At 34.5% G+C, this 22,001-nt stretch overlaps 2 protein-coding genes across 2 annotated transcripts in view; one reads left to right on the top strand and one right to left on the bottom strand.

Annotated features, from left to right (window-relative positions):
* Positions 1-22,001, bottom strand: part of LOC125876796 (oligouridylate-binding protein 1-like) — a 377,725-nt gene that overhangs the window by 213,943 nt on the left and 141,781 nt on the right. The window lies entirely within an intron of this gene.
* LOC125876819 (MLP-like protein 34) lies at positions 16,066-17,964 on the top strand. Its single transcript, XM_049558080.1, has 2 exons — positions 16,066-16,317; positions 17,495-17,964. The coding sequence occupies exons 1-2, from the start codon at positions 16,131-16,133 to the stop codon at positions 17,764-17,766; spliced, it is 459 nt and encodes a 152-aa protein (XP_049414037.1). The 5' UTR covers positions 16,066-16,130; the 3' UTR covers positions 17,767-17,964.

Here is a 22,001-nt window from a genome sequence, read left to right as displayed (position 1 = left end):
GTGGAATCATTAGATCGCGAGTTGGGGTCCCCCACCAAATCCATCAATAGAAGAAGCCCCTGTTTTAGAATTAAAAACACTGTCGGCTCACCTAAGGTATGCTTATTTGGGTACTAATGAAACTTTGCCTGTTATACATTCTGCAGAATTGTCTGACTTACAGGTTGATGCGGCATTGAGGATCTTAAAGCGAATAATGAAAGCAATTGGATGGTAGATGGCTGATATTCATGGGATTAGTCCGGCGTTATGCATGCACAAAATTTACATTAAAGAGGATCACAAACCCAAAGCACAACATCAACGTCAACTAAATCCTATGATGAAAGAAATGGTAAGAAAGGAAGTCATTAAGTGGCTAGATGTTGGAATTGTGTACCTAATCTCTGATAGTAAGTGGGTAAGTCCGGTACAATGTGCTCCCAAGAAGGGAGGTATGACAGTGGTAAGGAACGAAAAGAATGAGTTGATTCCTATTAGAACAGTAACCGAGTGAAGAATTTGCATGGATTACCGTAAACTAAATGATATTACCCGAAAAGATCACTACCACGTTCCCTTCATTGATCAAATGCTTGACCGACTAGCAGGGCAGGAGTGCTATTGTTTCTTAGATGGATATTCCGGTTAGATCTTGATTGTACCCGAGGATCAGGAAAAGACCACGTTCACTTGTCCTTATGGCATATATGCTTTCAAGTGCATGCCGTTCGGACTTTGCAATGCACCGGCGACTTTTCAAAGGTGTATGATGGCCATTTTTCATGATATGGTGGAAGACTTTGTTGAGGTGTTCATGGATGATTTTTCCATCTTTGGGAAGTCTTTTGAGGTATGTCTTCGAAATCTTGATAAAGTACTTGCTAGATGTGAAGACACTAACATAGTTCTAAACTGGGAAAAATGTCATTTTCTTGTAAGAGAGGGAATAGTGTTGGGACACAAGGTGTCTAAATCTGGTCTGAAATTTGATAAGTCTAAGGTAGAAGTTATTAGAAATGCCCCCTCCCATTTCTGTAAAAGGTGTACGTAGTTTTCTTGGTCATGTAGGTTTTTACAGGCGATTCATCAAGGATTTCTCTAAGATTGCCAGACCTATGTGCAGTCTCTTGGAGAAGAAGGTGAAGTTTTACTTTGATGAGATGTGTTTGAAAGCTTTTGAGATGTTGAAGAGGAACTTAATTGAGGCTCCCATCTTAATTGCTCCTGATTGGGGACTACCATTTGAACTCATGTGTGATGCAAGCGACATAGCAGTGGGTGCAATGTTGGGACAAAGAAAGAATAAATTGTTCCACTCGATCTATTATGCAAGCAAGACCCTTGACTCTGCACAAGCTAATTACATAGTGATTGAGAAGGAGATGATGGCTCTAGTGTTCGCCTTCGACAAGTTCAGATCGTATTTGGTAGGTACTAAAGTGATTGTTTTTACTAACCATGTAGCCATTAGGTACCTATTCAACAAGAAGGATGCTAAACCAATGATGATTCAATAAATATTGGTTCTCTAAGAATTTGACCTTGAGATCAAAGATAGGAAAGGTACTGAGAAACAAATAGTAGATCACTTATCTAGGTTGGAGGATTTTTCACATGTGAATGAAGGTGAGCAAATCCGGGAAGAGTTTATGGATGAACAATTGATGGCATTAGATATCTCTCAAGTGTCATGGCATGCAGACATTGTGAATTTGATAGTAAGTGGCGATTATCCTCCGAGTGCAACCACCCAACAAAAGAAATAGCTCAAGTTCTATATCTGGGATGAACCATTCTTGTTCAAGCAAGGTGTAGATCGGGTAGAGAGAAGGTGCATTCCGGAATTTGAGGTTCACAAAGTGCTCGAAAGTTGTCATGCGAGCCCATATGGAGGTCACCATGGAGGAGAGCCCACTGCTCATAAGGTACTACAATCTGGTTTCTTTTGGCCCTCGTTATTTAAAGATTCTATTGCTTTTGTGAAGGGCTGTGATAAATGCCAAAGGATGGGTACTATTTCAAGAAGACATGAAATGCCACTAAGTAACATTTTAGAGGTGGAAATCTTTGATGTGTGGGGTATTGACTTCATGGGTCCATTCCCACCATCTAGTGGGAACCAATACATTCTTGTGGCTGTGGATTATGTTAGTAAATGGGTTGAGGCGGTCGCTCTCCCTTCCAATGATTCAAGGGTGGTGATAAATTTCATAAAGAAGCACATCTTCACTCGTTTTGGCACTCCAAGGGCAATTATAAGTAATGGAGGTAAGCATTTCATTAACCATCTTGTTAAAAAACCTTCTTGCTAAGTATGGTATTCGTCATTAGGTTGCTACATCTTACCATCCTCAAATGAGTGGCAAAGTGGAGGTCTCAAATAGAGAGGTGAAGCAAATTTTGCAGAAAATGGTGAATGTGCAACGGAAAGATTGGTCTGAGAAATTAGATGATGTGTTATGGGCATATAGGACTGTGTATAAGACACCAATAGGGACTTCTCCATATCACATAGTGTTTGGTAAAGCATGTCATCTTCCGGCAGAATTAGAACATTAAGCTTATTGGGCAACTAAGAGGTTGAACTTGGACCCTTAGCTAAACGATAAAAAGAGAGTGAATCAGCTGCATGAACTTGAGGAGTTTAGACTTCACGCGTATGAGAATGCCAAGCTTTACAAAGAAAAGATGAAGAGGTGGCATGACAAGCACATAGTAGCTCGTACTTTCAATTCGGGAGATAAGGTACTACTCTTTAACTCTAGACTAAGGTTATTCCCTAGAAAACTAAGGTCGAAGTGGAGTGGTCCTTTTGAAGTGGTCAGAATGACACAAAATGGGGTTGTTGAACTCAAAGATAAGACTGGCCTTACGTTCTTAGTCAATGGGCAAAGGGTGAAACACTATTTCGGTGAGGATTCGGATCGTGATCGGGAAACTCTTGAGCTAAGTGATGAATGATCCAAGTTGCGTCGCGCCGCGACGTTAAATCAAGCGCTACATGGGAGGCAACCCATGAACAATATGTAATAGATAGGTAGTTCGTGTTTGAAATTTTGATTTTTATTGTTTTCGCTTAGTTTAAATTCGTAAAATCTAGGAAGTTCTTTTAGTTTTAGTTAAATAGGATTTTTCATTATTTGTAACTTAGCTTGTAATAATGAAAAAAAAAATTAAAAATTGAGCCAGGCGCACTAGTTGGTGCGCCGCGCCTAGCCTCGTACGTCAGGGGCACTTCTCAGGCGTACTGAGAGGCGCGTCTCCCCTTCTATCGCCCCAATGCCTAGTTTTTTTTAATTTCTGGGTTTCGACCTGGATTTACCCCAACCCACCCCTTAAATCCCTAATTCTCTCATTCTTCTTTTCATTCTCTCATTCTAACCGACCCACTTTCCCTCATTCTCTCAAACTCTCTTCATCTTCTTCCTCCCTCACTCTCCAAATTCCTTCATTAACACACCTTCCCCTTTTCTTAAACTTTTCTTACTCCCACAACTCCATTATAAATACTTTCACCTCTCCAAATTTCTTCCTTTTCTTTCTCAAACCAAACTTTCAACTCTTCTCCCCTCACCACTACCCACTGCCAGCCAACCCCACCCACCCCAAATTTTTTCTAATTTTTTTCTCTTTTCTCCATTTTTCTTTTCTTTACAAGTGGTGATGTCCCCAAAAAGCAAAAAATGTGGTGGGTTCCAATCCGAGTAGAAAAGGAGAAGCTTTCGGGTCCTCTAGTGGCCAGGAACCACTGCAAAAATTTGGTAAAAAGGTTGTGGAATGGTATGGGTGGGAATGGTTCGAATGCCAAAGAGAAGCGAAGTATATGTGCGGTGAATTTGTGAATGAGGTAAGGTTACAGTCGCAATTTCCTGATATATATCGGATTGTTAATGAGTTGGGTTTGAGGTTTATATTTGAAAATTCGGGGAATTGCAATTTGACACTAGTGCGAGAATTTTATGATAATTGGTTAACTGAAACGAAATATAAACCTGTGTCTGTTAGGGGGAAAGACGTCAAGTTTTCTGCTCGAATTCTGAATGAGTTGTTAGGAACCCTGAATTGTGACCCTGATGTGTTTAATGACTTAAAGGATAAACCTCCTCATAGGGATATCCGCAATACCTTGTGTGGGGTTGATTTGAATGCTAGGTGAGAGCGGAGTAAGGACACTGGGAGGCATAATACCCTTCATTTTGCTAGCTTTAATCAGGTGTCTAGGGTGTGGCTAAAGATAGTGTGTAGTGTGTTGCTTCTTGCCAAACATCTGACTAAGGTGACAAGAGATAGGGTGGTATTAGTGTATATGATGATGAAGGGCATGCCCATTAATGTGGGGGTTATCCTGACGCAGAGTATGATGAAATTTAGGAATATTATGAGGTGGAGGTTCTGTTACGGGGGATTGATCACCCGTTTTCTAAGGAGTGGGGGTATCGAAGAGGAAACAGTCGACATGACTGTTGCTTATCACCCGGATCTGACGGGTAAGCTAGTTGATGTAATGAGGACTAAGGCACTTGACACATTCCATGTACCGGTTATGTCTGCCCTAGAGAGGCAAGCCCGTGACGATAGTGTCATTGTGAGGATGTTTGGGGTGGTTGAGTTGCAATTGCGAATCGATGGACGTCCAGTTACTGATGCTGAGATGGAAATAATGGCAGAACGATATCCTTTGTCTGAGAGTGCAGCGTTTTTGTGCAAGATTGCTCCTGCCTTTTTGGAACCTTTGGATGATGATGAGGCAACGGATGATGAGAAGGATGATGTTGTGGATGAAGAGACGAATGCCTTGATGGTGTTCGATGACGGTGATGACGAGGCCTAGAGGCCCCAGGATGTATTCCTAACCTTATACTTTATTTTAATTGTGCACTGAGGATAGTGCTTATTTTTAAAGTGTAGGGTGGGGTAATATTCTCTGATGTATATAGTTGTTTACTGCTTTATCGAGTCTAATGTTAGTTTTTAGTTTAATTTTTTAATTTTGGGTTCCTCAGCGATTGTTTTCGGTACTTTTACAGAGGATTGTCCCTTTGAACCGTATAGGATTAGTTTATTGCTTTATTGAGTCTTAGAGTCGCCTTAGGAGTGACAATTCCCAATGATGGATGGATTACGACCATCTTAAGGGAAAATTAGTCACATAGAGGAGTAGGATTAAAACACCAACCTTGATCTTTTGAAGCTATTTCCGAATAAGTTAGCCAAACGTCATGGGTAGTTATACTTAGAAAAATGCAATAGATGGTTGACCTTGTAATTAGCATGTGTTCTTAAGTTTGACTCGAAATGAAATGCAATGAAAATGGGCTTAATTGTGTAGTAAAGCTGTAATGCAACTTGTATGAGCATGTTAGTTGATATATCCTTATATGTGTCATAATGCCATGTGTGGTGATAATTGATTGGTTCTTTCTTAACTTGATAACTAGAACTTAACTTGTGTGTGTTGAACTAGTAGCTTGTATAACTTAGGGAATGTGATTGAGGTGTTTCGTTCAAATAGCCAATTCTTGACTCTTATTGTATGCCTACCGTTGAATCTATCCCTAGTGAGCCTCATTGAGACTTTAGCCTTGTTTATTGATAAACCACATGATAAGCCGAAACCCGTTGTTTGATACCAAGTCTTTTGATCCTATGAAAATCCTTAATGCACTATGTTAAGAAGAAGGGTTGGAAAATGTTGGTTGATATAGCTAAGGGTGAATTGCTACATTGTGTGGAAAATAAAATTCTGTTTTGGCCCTGGTCCTTAGTGACAATGTGCACCTCAACTAAAATTAAGGGTGGCTGATTTAGAACTATGCTCGAAACATTGGCCCTGATCCTATCAAGGATAATGTGTAACTTACTCGAATATTAAAATCTAGAGTTTGGATGGCTAGTACAAAGGCATGAAAAAAAATGATGAAAAAGAAATAAAGGGCACATATGGAGCAACAAAAGGGATAAATAGTCATGAAATGTGTACTAGGAGGAAAGAAAAGCTATAATGGAGATTGTTGGCAAAATAATGACATGTGCATTAGGGAGGTGTAGTCACTAAGATGATTCCTAAATATTTCCTCCCTTACCTTAAGCCGACATTACAACCAAATGAAAGTCCTCTTGATTCCTTGAGAAATATGTGCAAAAGTAATAATACACTATTGGCAAGCTTATGGTATGTTGAGAAAAGTAAGAACTTCTTTTGTGAGGGTGAGTTGATTGTTTGAAAAATAGGCCTTGTTGATATTGCAAATTGCTTGAGTGAAAGGCTTTACTAAACATAAACAAGTGAGGGCATTCATGGCATGCGTAGGATTATCTAATTGGTGTGGTTGTATGAGTTGGCATTAGCCCGGAAAAATAATAAAAGGGTCATTCTTTGAGCATGTGTTTTACATGGTGTAAATGTTGTGAATTGTTGCATCCATTGTGAACTACAAGATCATAAATAAAAATATTTGGTTGATTTTAAGGCGGGTTGATGAGTTCAAGGGTTGTGAAAAAGAGTTGATAGTCAAGAGATTGTTTGAGAACAAACAAAATTAAGTGTGGGGTGGTGATCTTAGGCATATTTATATGCCTAAGTTGTCAATAGGTGCCCATGAATCGATAAGATTGAAGAATGATCTCTGGTCATTAGCTTAATTCTTGGTGTAACTTGTGATGATTATGCACTTACACACATGATTAGTTGTTTCAGGAACTCTCAAGTGAATTGGAGTTAACTTGAAGAAAAGAGATGCAAAAGAGCATGAAAAGCAGCTAAGGATGAAGGCCCCAGGGACAAGCGCACTACTAGGAGCGACGCGCCAAGGCCAAACATTCAGAGGCCCATCTCAGGCGCGCTGAGAGGCGCGACGCGCCAAAGCCCAACATTCAGAGGCCCTTCTCAGGCGCACTGAGAGGCGCGACGCGCCAAGGCCAAACATTCAGAGGCCTTTCTAAGGCGCCCTGAGAGGCGCGCGCGCCAACACTGATACAGCTGGAGCATATACGTAGGGCGATAGGAGGCGCGATACGTCCCTCTTTTGCCGACTTTTCCAAGTTTTAAACATTAAATAGGATTCCTAATTTGAGTAGAATTTGTTTCCAACTTTTCCTACTGTTATAAATAGATCCTTAGGGATCCATAATCAGGGTTCAACGTTTGATTTAGTGTGCAAGAGCAAGAATTCATGTTTGTAATAGGTTTTAACCATTTAAATCTTCTACTTTTCGGAATTTGCATGAACTATTGTAATTTTTTGTTTTCTAATAGCATGAGTGGCTAAACTCCCGAGTTTTGGGGTTGTAGCTACGAATGAATTGTTGATTATTAAAGGCTTGTTCAATTAACTCTTGGTTGTCATTATAAGTTACTTCTATATTCTTGTTTTAGTATTTTATTCTTGCGCACCATAAGATAAATTTATTGTCTAATCTTAAAATCGAGAGATGAGGGATTAGATAGACCAGAGAATATAGAGAGCTCGGTCCACCCATTATATTGAGGTGATTAGTGTTCAGGAGTGACGCCCAGACGAACATCTTGCTTGGTTACGAAATAGGATGAAATATAAATGCTCGCCAGTTAGTCTATTTATCCCCACTCAACGATGTAGTTAGATAGCTAACTAGGTTAGGCGACGAGAGGTGTATAACCCGAATCATATCATCAACCCTATAAACCAGTAACTTGACAACTGAAATTAATTCTAAGCCAATAATATGATACATGATATTCAGTTTATGCTGCAGCCCTATAATTGCCTTTAACTTGCTTGAAACATTATATCAAAGTCGTTCACAATTAGTTACTTTCAATTAATGCATAATTATTAGTAGATAAACAATAAACCATCAACTCTTGAAAAAGTTACTTTTTACTTTTAATTGTAGAGTTAAGTGATTATAAATTGATCATATGTCCCTTAGAAACGATAACTCGTTTCTTTAAGAATCTATATTACTTGCGCGACCATGTACACTTGCGTATATATTGGGGAGCAACATTAAGCTCATGGAAATTTATGTTGTGAGATGGAGATGTTGATAAGAACTATGATTGTTTGGGTATTAAGAATGTGTGTTGGTTGGTTCAAGTTCACTTCTAATTGTAGCGAGTATTGATTTAGAAGTTTATCATGCTTATGTGAGAAAGGATTTGTCCTGATGATTATGTCAAGGTCCTTGATAACATGTTGCAGACGTGTGTACGATCAACTGTGGTGGCTATTAGGAATCGCTTTTGTTGTTAGTAAGATTACTTACAACAATATTTATCACTTGAGTATTGAGGTGACTTCATTGAGGCATTGTATGAGGAAGAACTAGTTTCAATTCTTGATCGTGATGTCCGGAAGCTAACGACATGTGATACAAGTACCCCCAGTAAATCGACGATTCAGATCCTACTCTACCCTTACTTTAGCCAGTCTTTTCTAGTTGATCACTCGGGGACGAGTGATGGGTAAATTAGTATCTAATGTAACGACCCGATTCCGTCGTTAGGGAAAAGCCAATGGGGAAGAATTGGGGCCAGAAAACTTTTGAGTAGTAATTTGGAAATTTCCTAGCCTAGTCCAGAATTGAACGAAATCGGAGCCAGTGAGTTCTAGGAAGATCTAGTAGTAAATGAGAGACCTAATAATGAATTTGACTACATTAGTAGCTCGCTAAGACGTTAAGAAATCCGTACGACTTTACGAAATCAAATTCGGATGAGTAGAACTCATGAAACTGATCTTAGCGTGATCGGGTAGTTTCTGAGTGTCATGGGTTGAAGGTGTGTTATGAAATGGGGGTTTGAAACTCTTAATTTGACTCACTGTTTTCGTGCAACCCGCTAGGGTGGGGTCGTTGTGGCGGGATGGGGGATGCCATAACGGGATAGTCACAACTTAAGTCGGAAATAAACATCAAAATCGTTATTTTCTGCAAGTTTCGTTCTTGAGAACTAGGAGACAACCCCATGTGATTTCTTGATAGTTTCCCATGATTTTCGGTGCCAAAGGTAAGATTTTCACTCCCTAAATCCATTTTTTGATTTGTAGAACGTGAAATCTTGATTATATATTGTTGGGGGGTTTGAACTAAATTGGATGGTGGGGAAAAGCCCTAGCTACACCTTAGGTTCATAATTTGGGTCTTAGGTTTGGGTTTGTCATAATCCGGGTAAATTAGACCTTAATTATTGATCCTCGTATTGAATTGACTGTTTGTAGACCTATAACATGCGGAACAGATCCGAAAAGGGAATAATCAAGTCTCTTAGGAAGATTCAAGATTATTTTCGAGGTAGGTGATGGTTTGATTTCTTGTTTGTGTGATTTATACTAGCAATTGCTTCATTGTAATATATGTATGTATACGGATGTTACACTATTGATCACACCTAATGCAAATGAGTATAAATGAATGATTGTATGCCATGAATCAACACTTGATTGTACGATTTTGAGAATGTACACTGTGATTGTGGCTTGTTGAATGGATCGGGTGTTACGTTCCAACACAATAACTAGGATCGGCTGTCACGTGTCGACATACATATTGGAACGGGTGTCACGTTTCGACACACTAACTTGGATCGGGTACCACATTTCGGTGCACTAATAGTTTGGGTATGGGTTCCATGAGAGGACCATTGAATTAGATTCCGTGAAAGGACCATTGAATTGTGTTGCGTATCTACTTGTGATTATTACGTTCATTTCTAATGATAATTGATATTGGAAGACCGTATGTTGCTCTAAAATGATAACCAATGTGTATATATATTATGTACATGTCATATTTACCTTGTTGTGATTCTGATATATGTTGTGCTTACTGGAATAGTCGTGTGATCCTACCAGTACACTGTGATTGTGTACTGATACTGCACTTGCTCTTTCTTTGTTGAGTACATGTCATCTTCAGGCGGCTACTGACAAACCTCGTTTAGGAGATCAGTGATCTATCGAATTCAAGGGTGAGCCAATTCTTCCAGGCTGCCATTAGTTCTCTTTTTGCTCAGTCCATCCTATTCGGACTTAGATTAGTACTCTAGATGATCAGTTGTTTTAGCTTTTGGGGTTGTACCCCTTTTCTTTAGACTTATGATTCTTTGTTAGAGTTTTGGTACATTGACTTTCAGGTTCTAGACATTATTTACACAATTATTTTTATTAGACTTTCAGAGTTTATGGAACTCCCTATTTTTCCTTTAGACATTTAAACTTGCTTCCGTATCTTAAAATGCTTTAGTTTCCTTTAATTTGGTTGGTTGGATCGTAGTAACGGTTCTCCCACCGGAGGGTTAGTGTGGGTGTCAATCACGACGGTCTGGGTAGTGACAACTCTGCATTACTAATCCATGTGCTATTAATTTTTGTACCAAACGACCCCTTAGTTTACAATAATTTTAATTGCTTCATCTGATCATTTTGTTATTATGTTTTATATTTTATGCTCTTTAATTAAATTATTTATATTTAATTATTGATTTCACTGTTTATATTTTTTAGAGAAAAATTAAAAATATTAATGAATTATAACTTTATTTTAAAAATAATAAATATATAAATTAAATTAAGTATCTTAAGTAAACATGACAAATAAAGTAAATTTCAAGGAACAATAAAATACTTTCTCCATTCACTTTTACTTGTCATATTTGAATTTAGCATATCTATTAAAAAGATGATTATTTTTTCTTGATCTATTAAAAGTGACAAATATATTGAAAAAAACAACAATGGAGTGTTTTACCACACAACTCAAAAAGTTTCAAACTCTTCTGATAAACAAGAAATAACCTTTTGAGACAAGAAATGGCCCCAAATTTTTAAATGATGGTGGGAAAGAAAATACTTTTCATAAAAAAATGTTTTAAAAAATAAGTGAGTTTCTTACTTATTTCTTATTAGTAGTTACGCAAGAAAATATTATCTGAAAATTATTTATATATTATCTAGCAAAATACTATGTGGACAGAATGAGGTAGGGAGTGGAGGTTCGGGGGTGGTGGGGAGTGGGATAATCAAGGGATAGGGATATTGGATGGATGGAGAAGAGATAATAAACTTAAAATTCCACTTATGAACTTATTTTCCTTACTTTTACTACAAAAGTCATTTTTCTAATTCGCCTAAAGCTACCAATTTCTTGGTTGCATTAATGAATTACGGTAAATAAATCAAGAACTAATATGTTTATAACAACCTAAAGTCTTACACCGTAAAATTATGATAAACTTGAATTTTTCCCACCTTAAGATGAACCCAAACCCTCTCTTAGGACCATAAAAAGCTAGCAAAAAGTTCGAGCCTTCGGGATCTCTCTTGAACGGCGGTCGATCAGTCCTTTTTTTCTGTTGATGCTGAAACTGATATTACAGCATCTAAGGTCAAAAATTAGAATAGCAAGGTAGGGGGATCGAATTGCTCGCTTTTTCAAAAAATTCTAATGAAAAACTATCAAAATTCACCCTAGATTGCCCTTTCTCTTCTACAAAATGTTCTTGGGTGATTATGGGTGGTTTTAGAGAGTTTTATATTTACTGTGACTAACGTCATGTCATGACCCAAAAGTGGACGCGATGACACTTGTGTTTTCCACCAAGACAAGTCTGCCTAAATCCAACGAAAACGAAAGAAAAACATAAAATAGTAAAAATAAGAACAAGACAAAGCAAAAAACTTAGTCTTCTATTAAAACCTCTAAAATATGGTTGTCATGTGTACAAGACACTACATACATAAGTGTGAAATCAAGAAATAAATCTCAATCTTTGTTTCTCAAATAGAACAAAGTATAAGAAAAGGAAAAAGAGGGTTCGTCGAATGACAAGTAGCTACCTTTTCAAGTCCTTGACGAGCCTCGAGATCAATAGAAGGAGGAAGAGATCACACAGGTCTGGGCTCGACACCTACACGAGTGTTGAGACAAGGGTGAGTACCAACAACACGATATCCAAGATAGTCATTTACTATAATATGAATATATTCATAACATTTTCTGTTATTTCATTATTATCATAAGCAAGTATTTAAGTATCGAGAAATTAATATTTGATCATCATAATACAAGTGTTCTTATCTTCAAATATAAATTCAATATAATCATTATCTTTAACTAACCGAATTTAGGGGTAGTTAGTATCCAACCACTTCAAAATTCAAATGATCTTCAATTTTAATCATACACGTTTCTTTTGGGAAAAAATAGTATCCTACCACTAGTAGAAGTGGTTGAAACATCACATCCCCTTTCAAATAATTGTTATGCAAAACACAACGCGTAATAATAGGCCTTTAGCCTATACTAGACAATGTAGATTAATAGAGTTTATTAGGAAAAATAAGGGCAAATTACAAAAATCACATACTTTTAAGGTAAAATTACAATCTATCCTTTCAAAGTTTATAATTACAGAAATCTCTCAAACAGATACAATAATATAAGCGCTGATACATTAATCTGATGCGCGAGATACATTAATCGTTAAGTAAGATACATTACATTTTATACATGATACTCTAATCTGATGTACATTTTATACATGATACACTAATTTGATGCGCGAGATACACTAATCTGATGCGCGAAAATGAGGGATTTTGGAGATTTGTAAAACTTATAGAGAATAATGGTAATAAGTAAACTAAAAGGCGGGATTTCTGTAATTTTTCCGAAAAATAATGCATATTTTAGCTTTGTATATTATCAGTATCTTATTCGGTATTATTTTTTAATTTATATATAATTAATATTTATATTAGTCATACACTCTATTGTGTGTTAAAGTGTGTATTATTAATACTATGAATTTCAAGGTATTAGCAATGTAATGATTTTAATGCATGCATTAGCATGATTAAAGACCCAGTTGCCCCTCAAAACCTCTTTTTATATTTTTTGCATCATAATAGTGGAGGGTATCTTTGTAAATAATTTTTTTATGCAATGCATGTTATTTTTAATACATCAAACCAAACAATGCATAAAATAATCTATGTACAATCAATGCAAGCATAACTAATACATGCATTGTTAATACACTATATTTAACATTATTTTTATACACTCTACCAAACGATCCCCAAAAGGCCAGTCTATGGGCTCAATTATAGTCTATGAGCTCAATATTAAAATTTTAAATATATTTATAGATATTTATTATTTTTTTAGAAAAAATAATTTTTAATATTTTTAAATAATTACGATAGAAAACGATAATAGATATAGTATCAAATCGCACGTGTATTCTTTTTAAAATTTTCTATCTATAATAAATTAAATTAAGTTACATATCATATTAATTAATGGCCCTAATATTTTTATTTTATTCCAGAATATGTTCTTATATATTGATTGGTTATGCAATTTTCTTAAAAATAAATTACAATTATGCATTTGCCATTTGTGTCATCTCTTTGTAAATATTAATCTACTTAAATTCATTTGCTTCTCTAATTATATAAGTTATATGTTCAGAATATGATCAATGTATTAATTTATGTGTTTTCGTTCTTAATTTCTTCTTTGAAAGTAAAGAATAGCAATATTAAGTATTATGAGATAACTCAAAATATAAAATAAGTAATATATTATAATTAGTTAAATTTTGATTTGATTAAATTTTAAAGTATAAAATATTTTACCATCAATTTAGTAAATTGGACCGAAAGAAATACTTATTCCTTTTTAAATATTTAATTCACAAAATTTTAAAAATTATAACAGAAGAACTACTATTTTAAAATTTAGTAAGACACTAAGACTCTTATACTCTGTTTGGATCATTGTTACCCATTGTTTCATAATGTATTATATTGTATTGTACTCTATTGTATTTGTACTGTATGGTAGATACAATGTTTGGCTAGACTATATTGTTTGTTGTTGTTTAATAACATTTTAATTGTTTGGTTTGATTGTATCGTACTGTATTGTAATTTATAAATTTACTAAAATATTCTCAATTATTCTAGGGTAGGAGGTTTGACTAGAATTAAATAATATAAGGTAAAGGTTAAAATAGTATTTTGAAATATTATGTAAAAATATAATTGGAAAAAGTAATTAAGTAACAATGGGAACACACCAAATCGGTTGTTCCATAAAATAGGAATTTTCATTGTTACATAACAACGAAATTTAACAATACAATACATTTTAAGTAGCAATCAAAACAAACGTTGTAGGTATAGTAATGATACAATACAATGAGTAACAATGATCCAAACAGAGTGTTAGTTTACTATAATTTTAATTGTTTCATATGTTCATTTTATTTATTATGTTTTATTTTTTATGCTCTTTAATTAAATTATTTATATTTAATTATTGATTTCACTTTTTAATGATATTAGTTTCTTTTTATATTTTTTAAGACAAAAGGTAAAAATATTAATGAATTATAATTTGATTTTAAAAATAATAAATATTTAAATTAAATTAATTATCTTCATCAGTAAACATGACAAATAGAGAAAATTTCAAGGAACAATAAAATACTTTTGTCATTAACCTTTACTTGTCATATTTAGATTTAGCATATCTATTAAAAGGATAATGATTACCATAGCTATTTTACCACATTACTCATACTAATGGATGGTTAGTATTATATCTTGATGGATAATTTAGAGAATAAGTAATTAACGGTAAGGTTAAAATATAGAAAAAATAATTATTTTTTGTTGATATGTTAAAAGTGATAAGTACTTTCTCTGTTTACTTTTACTTATTACGTTTTGACTTGATACATTCATTAAAAAAAAACAATGAACTATTTTACCACACAACTCAAAAAGTCTCAAACTCTTCTGATAGACAAGAAATAACCTTTTGAGACAAGAAATGTCCCCAAATTTTTAGATGTTGGTGGGAAAATAAATAATTTTTCATCAAAAATGTTTTCCTAGAAAATAAGCCAGTTTCTTACTTACTTTTTGTTAGTAAGTAAGTAAGAAAATATTATCTCAAAAATATTTATACATTATCTAGCAAATTAAATACTATATATATGGACAGAATGAGGTAGGAAGTGAAGGTTCGGGGAGTGGATGATCAAGGGGTAGGGAATTTGAATGGGTGGAGAAGAGTTAATAAACTTGGAATGTCATTATGGACTTGTTTTCCTTACTTTCACTAGAGAAGTCATTTTTCTCATTTTTAAGGATCTTGTTTCTCTAGAGAAAATGTTTTTAACATATTTTACCAACCAAACAAGTAGGGATGGCAATGGAACATGGCAGATGTGGGTGTGGTGGCTTTAAGACTATGCGGGGCGGGGTGGGTTTAAGGTTGTGCGGGGCTGCTGGGATGCGGGGCAGGTTAAAGTGAGTTTTTTTTAAAACGAATGCGGGGCGGGGTGAGTTGCGGGTATATGTGATTTTATGTGAGGATAAATTTAATTTTAATTTTTTACATGTTATAAGAATGATAGATCATTATTTATTAAGATAATTTCTTTAAAGCTACTAAAATATTCAAGATAGTAAATGAAAATGGTTCAATAAAAAATAATTCAATTTCTTACATGTTTTTCAATTGACCTCTAAAAATAAAATTTTAAGTCAATAGCCTATTAAATTAATACAACTTAATGAAAAATGAATTTATTTTTATGAATTTTATTTTTAGTATCAAATTTAACTAGAAAAAGAAAACATTAAAAAAAGTATGTGGCGCGGGTTCATGCAAAGGGGATCTATGCGGGGCGGATTGAAAATGAAAAAATAATGTTATGCGGGGCGGGGCGGGGAAGATTAAAATTTTTGCGGGTTAAGCTCAACCTGCTCCACCCCCGCCCCCGCCCCGCACCACCCCATTGCCATCCCTACAAGCAAGAAAAAATTGGACCAAACACAATATTTTGCTAGATAATATATAAATGCTTTTGAGATAATTAATATTTTCTTGCTTACTTACCAAAACCTAGAAAATAAGTAAAAAAAATCACTTGTTTTCATTGAAAATATTTTCCTTTATACAAACCACACCCTAAGCTGAGATTTTGATAATTGACAAAATTGCCCTTGAACATCCTTGTCTTCAACTTCACATTATATTAGTCTATATGTTGCTAAATAATCATTATAAAGGATCAACATTTCTTCTCTAGAATATAATTTTCCTTTTGCTTTGTAAACCTTTAATTAGTAGTATTTGGTTATATAGAAATGGGTCTAAAGTCAGTGTTGAGTGCCAAAATAGAAGTGAAGGCTAACAAGGATGTGTTTCATGATGTCTTTATACATAAACCACACCATGTCTCTACTATGTGCCCTATGCATATTCAAGATTGTGAACTTCTTGAAGGTGTCTTTGGACCCGTTGGCTCCAAAATTTCATGGACATACAAACATGGTAAGTTAAAAAATATTCATGATCATGATAAAGTCATTTTAGTACTCTATTTAATTATCAGAAATTTTTAAAAATATTTCCATGATCAGAAGGTAAAAATAACTTTCCGTTGATGAAATCATTTTTCTTAAACTATCTTGGCGTTTAACTCTCCGAGTTGCTAATATTATTAGTAACTTTCGTACACCATAATTATATCCAGTGTAGTCTCATAAAGAGGGGTTTGGAGAACTTAGAATATATGCAGACCTTATATCTACCTAAAAAGTAGAGAGATTTATTTCTGATAGATCGTCGGCTTAAAAAAATAGTCCAAATCAGTCTAGAAAAATAAATAATTAATAAAAGTGAATACACCACAAAGCAACGACTACACTAATCAAAGTATAAGAAACATCTAATAACAGAAATCGAAGTACAAGAAGTATTTGATGATATTAAATGTTTCTAATGATGAAATACACTATTTAATACACCCTCCGTCCCTAGCTATTTACTTGTCAAATTTTGACTTAGACACTTGTTAAGAAAATAATGATTGATATAGTGAATTTATCATTTTACCCCTATTAATTGATAGGGTCCTAAATATATTTACCCACCACATTCTTCAAAGACATTAACTTAATGTTAATAAATTGAGGGAATGATAGGAAAAAGAAAATTTACCTTTCTTGAATTATCAAAAATTACAAGTAAAAAGAAATATCAAATTAGAAAAAATATTTGACAAGCAAATAGGAATGGAGGAAGTATTGGTTATTTGTCATCTCCAAAGTGGATTGCATTGGAACGATTTGAATTTCTTGTTTCCGGGGGCGAATCTATCAAATTTGATCAACCATTAATGAGTAATCCTAATGTAGGCGGATTTGGTCAGGGAGATGCAGAAATAGTACTTCAAGATCCATTACATGTCCAAGGACTTTTGTTCTCCTTGGCATCTGTCATTTTGGCACAAATCTTTTTGGTTCTTAAAAAGAAAGAGTTTGAGAAGGTTCAATTGGCCGAAATAAATTTATAGATTCACAGATTTATCGACATCAAGTTCGTAAAAAGAACCAAATTCTTGTTAGCGATTATATTTGAACTGTACGCATATATCATTATTTTTGCATATTAAATGTTAACTCTATTATTGTTGTTTTCTCATTTAACTCAATTATTTGTAAGACAGAAGGGAAAGAGATGATTTCGAAGCAGATAATTGAAGCTATTGATGAGGAAAAACAGATGACCACATTTAAAGAATATGAAGGAGATATAGTGAATAAATATGAAAATTTCAAGGCAACATTTCATATCGATGCGAAAGACGATACGGATTTGGTGTGTTGGACAATAGAATATGAAAGGCCAAATGAAGATCTGCCTGAACTAATAAGTTTGATGGAATTTATTGTTAGTCTCATCAAAGCTGTTGATGATCACCATGTCAACATGAATTGATGTGTGTCTACTTCAAATACCTCATGTTTTATTTGTTGTTTGAACACTATATAGTCTGTCTTCTATATTTGGTCATTATATTGATGTCTATTCATATAAGGGATACATTCTACGTTAATAAAACGTCAGTATGAGTGATGTCTCTTATGTCTGCTCATATAAGAAATAAAAATACATTCTACGTTAATCTTTGTGTAATAAAACATTGATAAGAAATTTGTAAACGTGTCCTCCTAATTTTTTATATATATAGAGGTATTTTATTGAATACAAACTTTGGGATTTTGTTTTTTTACAAATACCAAAAGTACACATATATAGAAGATAGGGTCTTAGTTATGTCTGACATTTTGTATGCGTGACATTAAAGATTAAATAAATAAAGGAAAAATGATAAATATAACCCCGAACTATCGTAAATGGTATGCAAATATCCTCCGTCATACTTTTGGGACATTCGTGCCCCTGCCATCCAAAAACTAGAGCATATATGCCCTTCACTCCAACAGAAGACTAAATAGGGACACGTGGCGCAATCTTATCCGTCAATCCAATATTTAATAATTGTCGGTCAATGAATAAGATTATGAGTACACGTGTATGTCCGTTAGTATAAAGGGTATATTTGCTGTAGTTTTTGGACGGCAGGGGCACGAATGTCCCAAAAGTATGACGGAGGGTATATACATACCATTTACGATAATTCGAGGGTATAATTATCCATTTTCCCTAAAATATAAAATTGTATCATTCTTTCGGACCGTACTAAAGCAAAAGGAGTTCAAATAAAAAATAGAACTATGGTAGGAATAAAAGTATTTTCAGTAAAGAATTACTTATAATAATGTTATACATAGTATAGATGTTAGTACTGCAAAAACAAATTGATGGGGAATTCATATGCTATCTGCGCATCCTCACGAATCTCATATTAACTAAGTTTAACCAAAAATATATTATAATTATGGTGGGAAATGGGAATTAAGGTGATATTGCTTTAAGGTGTTGCTTATTAACCTAATGTAGAAATAATGACACAATTATTTGATGTAACACAAGAATATTGTTAATCATTTTCATGTGGACTTATTTGGTACATAGTTTAGTCCACTATGTTCTTATTCTTATGGCTTTTGTGTTTGTAGCGATCCCCCGGTCATTATGGCTAAATCATTGGTGAGAGATATTGGGTCAGGAAAACTTTTGAATAATGACATGAAAATTTTACCTAGGCTAGTCTAAGATAAAATCTGAGCGAGGTATGTTGAGGGCAATCCAGGAAAAAATTGGGTGAAAGGTCTAAACTTGAATTAGGTTTTCTATTAGCAAGACATTAAGGTGTACGTAGGACTTTTCATCAGCAGATTTAGGTGAGCAATGACAGAGCCAGAAATCTGACTAAGGATATCCAAACTTAAAAAAAAAATGATAGGGTGCACCAATTTTTTTAAATCACACTATATTATATTAGCTTTGTCATTTTTTTTTTTTTGGGTAGTTTATCCTCAAAGCATTGTTCTCAACCACTAAATTTGAAATATATTATTGAGTTTTCGCTGAAAATTTTAGTTGAGCAAATAAAATTGCTTAACGGATGTCAATAAAGAAAATCATTATGCATCATTATAACGGAAGTTGAAAGGTAACAAAAGAGAATAAAAAAATATCTAGAGAAAATCAGTGAATCAAATAAAGATCTTTGGTGACGTCTGATAGATGGAAACAAAGAGATTTTAAAGAAAAATTAGGCATACTTTGGCTTTAAATAAAATTAGTAAAACTATTCTCACTTCACAAGGTGAAAAATACAACAATATATTTTTAAAAATAATATTAACTAAATTTAACAAAAAATATATTATAATTATGATGGGAAATGAGAATTAAGGTGATATTGTTTTAAGGTGTTGCTTATTAACCAAATGCAGAAACAATGAAACAATTATTTGATGTAACACAAGAATATTGTTAATCATTTTCATGTGGACTTATTTGGTACATAGTTTGGCCCACTATATTCTTATCCATGTGGCTTTTGTGTCTGTAACGATCCCCAGTTATTATGAGTAAATCATTGGTGAAAGATATTGTGCTAGAACATTTTTGGAATAATGACTTGAAAATTTCATCTTAGGCTAGTCTAAGACAAAATCTGAGCGAGATAGGTCAAGGGTAATTCAGGAAAGGATTGGGTGAAAGGTCTAAACTTGAATTAGGTTTTCTATTAGCTAAGACACTAAGGAGTACGTAAGATTTTTCGGAATCAAATTCAGGTAAGCAATGGCGGAATCAGGAATATCATGCTCCAAGTCTATACCCTGGATGTGGTTGACACTCGAAGACCATTGTTGGCCCCAAGTGACCCTTGACATGGCTAACTATGACTTACATGACTCTATAAGATATGCAGAAGCTTAAATAGATGAGCATTTAAAACATTTAAAGAAAAGCTTTAAGACACTGTCTTGAAATACCTAACATAATTCATAAGCTTAAATAAAACATCTGGAGAAAACAATGGAAACATCTAACTTTGTCTGCCTATGAAACCTCTACTGTTCAAGATAGGTGTCGAGACAAGACCCACGAAACCTCAAATACTATTAAAACTAAATATGAAAATAGAGTCCCGCGAAAGCAAGGAGGCCTCACCAAAAGTTGTCTACGAGTGCAAGTGATCTCAACGAAATGCCTGAGCACCAGTATTTGCATCATAAAAATATCCACACATGACTGTGGCGTGATCACTAATACTAATGTCCAATAGAGAGGACTTATAATCCTACGTGGGCACGTAGTTTTGGGACTATGAGGGTACGCTGAACCCTAGTCTAACTCAGTGCTAAGTCTACTCCCAACTGAATATGTATATGACTAACATGTAACTGAAATACTGAATAGCTCAAAATACTAACATGTTAACTGAGAATACAACATTTATATACTAAGAATGTGACATTTGAAATCTGAAGCATGATTTTCTGTTTAACTGACCTAGCAAGTATAATTCATGAACTAAGAGAATTTATACAAACTAGGGTTCTGAGTTTTATACAAGGACTTAAGCAACGTTTCCAAGAAAACATGTTATTTAGACTATGGATTATATAGCAGCTGAAATCACAAAAAATTCCCAATATTTTACAAACCCTAGGCCTAAACAAACTATGTAGAATCAAGGAACTGACTGAATTTTAGGGACCTAGTGGATGAAAGGAATCCACTAGTAAAATCCCATATACTTGGTGACGAAATCTACGGAGAAATCCTTTGGATTTCAAGGCTGAAATTTGAAGAACAATGCTGCTTGTTCTTGGGGGATTTGGTCGACTTTTCCTCTTCTTTTTGCTTCATGTTTGGATGATTTTTGGAGAATGAGGATTATGGGTATGTCTGACTAGGTTATTAGGCTTAGACTGAGTAAAACAACGTAGTTTAGGCATCAAACGACGTAGTTTAAGTGCCTAATGCATAGGGAAAAGAACCAAAACGACCCCGACTTAAAACTGACGAGTGTCATCTACTACAGGACTGACGGGCCGTCGTTTGAACTACCAACCGTCGTTTGGGGTCGTTGTTCATGCTCTACCCGACAGGGATTCACTAAAACGAGCATAAATTTTTACTCTGAGCTTGGATTTTAGCAAACTCAGTGGCATTGGAAAGAGGATTCAATTATCTTTAATTTGATAGGTCATGGGCCGCCTAATTCATTTTATGCTAAAAAATATGACTGTTTGAAATTGACCCAACAACCATTTTCCTCTAAATAGTTGTTGACCCTCACCTACGGTGCGTAGGTCCAACCACGGACTATAATGGTCGACCGTGGATGGGATCAGAGACCATAAAAATTTGGACCTTAACGACGGAAGCCCACCTACGGTCCGTGGGTAGTTCCATTGGTACTGGCACCAGTTTTCTGAAAACTAGGATTTTCTTCATTTTGAGATCTGAGGTGTTATAGATAAGCTCGTTGTATAATCCTATGAGGACGTCAATTTTCTTGGAGCATATAGATTAACACAATAACATTGACATCAAAAGTCGTCGAATCTAAAAAGAAATAGACTAAAATGAACACGAGAAAAAAATTAGAAAAAGAAAATATTAATTTTCTCGTTAGTCAGAAAGCCTAAAAAGATGAGCTACATATGGTAGAAACAACAAGAAAACATTATAAGTTATAAAAAAACAACATATATTTTTAGCATATATACAACGAAATCTCAAAA

The sequence above is a fragment of the Solanum stenotomum genome, chromosome 9 (assembly GCF_019186545.1).
Source record: "Solanum stenotomum isolate F172 chromosome 9, ASM1918654v1, whole genome shotgun sequence".
NCBI classification, from domain to species: Eukaryota; Viridiplantae; Streptophyta; class Magnoliopsida; order Solanales; family Solanaceae; genus Solanum; species Solanum stenotomum.
Note: the sequence above shows the minus strand (reverse complement) of the source record. Positions and strands in the feature narration are given on the sequence as shown.

What these genes read in the sequence shown, in the direction of transcription:
- LOC125876819 (XM_049558080.1), top strand. Translation starts at nt 16,131, where the DNA reads ATGGGTCTAAAGTCAGTGTTGAGTGCCAAAATAGAAGTGAAGGCTAAC. An exon ending in TTCATGGACATACAAACATG is followed by an intron (nt 16,318 to 17,494) that starts GTAAGTTAAAAA and finishes TTTGTAAGACAG; the next exon opens with AAGGGAAAGAGATGATTTCG.